The sequence below is a fragment of the Octopus bimaculoides genome, chromosome 6, assembly GCF_001194135.2.
Source record: "Octopus bimaculoides isolate UCB-OBI-ISO-001 chromosome 6, ASM119413v2, whole genome shotgun sequence".
In the NCBI taxonomy this organism is placed as follows: Eukaryota; Metazoa; Mollusca; class Cephalopoda; order Octopoda; family Octopodidae; genus Octopus; species Octopus bimaculoides.
In genome coordinates, this window is record NC_068986.1 from 71,185,698 (window position 1) to 71,186,473 (window position 776).

The 776-nt window shown below is 36.6% G+C and overlaps 1 protein-coding gene across 1 annotated transcript in view; it reads left to right on the forward strand.

Moving 5' to 3' along the window:
• The window catches only part of LOC106873438 (glutamate receptor ionotropic, kainate 2), a 79,416-nt gene that overhangs the window by 29,202 nt on the left and 49,438 nt on the right, over positions 1-776 (forward strand). Inside the window, exon 3 of the mRNA XM_014920796.2 lies at positions 60-308. Within this exon, the coding sequence (XP_014776282.1) occupies positions 60-308 (249 nt within the window). The remainder of the gene's footprint in view (positions 1-59; positions 309-776) is intronic.

Below are 776 nucleotides of genomic sequence, written 5' to 3' on the forward strand. Positions count from 1 at the left end.
TATATATATATATATATATGTCTGTATGTCGTATATCTGTCCCAATATTTTTATCACAGCACGTAAACTCTTCGGGCACAACCAAGTGGATGTTGCCATAGGTCCATTTATTGACCATTTCACTTCACCAAACTACGTTATTGAGGAACCAACATGTCATTATCTAACAACATCATCAGCTTATGTTCGCAAGTCCGAAAACAAAGACCGCATCCGTACATTACTTCCGGATTTAGAAGATTTTTCGACTGCAGTGGCCAAAGTGATGGAGAAACTTGGATGGCAGCAAGTTGTCTTTTTGTCCGATGGTTAGTGTAACTTTGTGTTTCTAATTCACAAAAATATATTTTATCTTTTATTTGTTTCGGTCATTGGAATGCATATATAGTGTGGCACCGCTTTGAATGGTTTAGACCAGGGGTGCTCAACCATTTTCATCTTTTGGCCCCTTTGATTACTATTTTATTCTGGTTGACCCCCATAGCCATTTGATGTTTAAAAATTGGTTTTAAATTCTTGCTTTGTTTTTCACACATTAAATTGTGTGTGCTGAACTATGTAAAATGTTAGAGAAAGAATCCTAGCAGTTTCTTGCAATATATACCAATACATACATCTAAAGCAAAAGTTTTTCAGGTGCTGCTAAAATACTATTGTGGTTCCTCAATTTACTATTTTGTCACGTTGACTACCCCTCAGGGTCCACAGGGACCCTGTTGAGAACCACTAGTTTAGACGAAAAAATCAACCGTAGAACTTATATTTAAGCCTGCTAC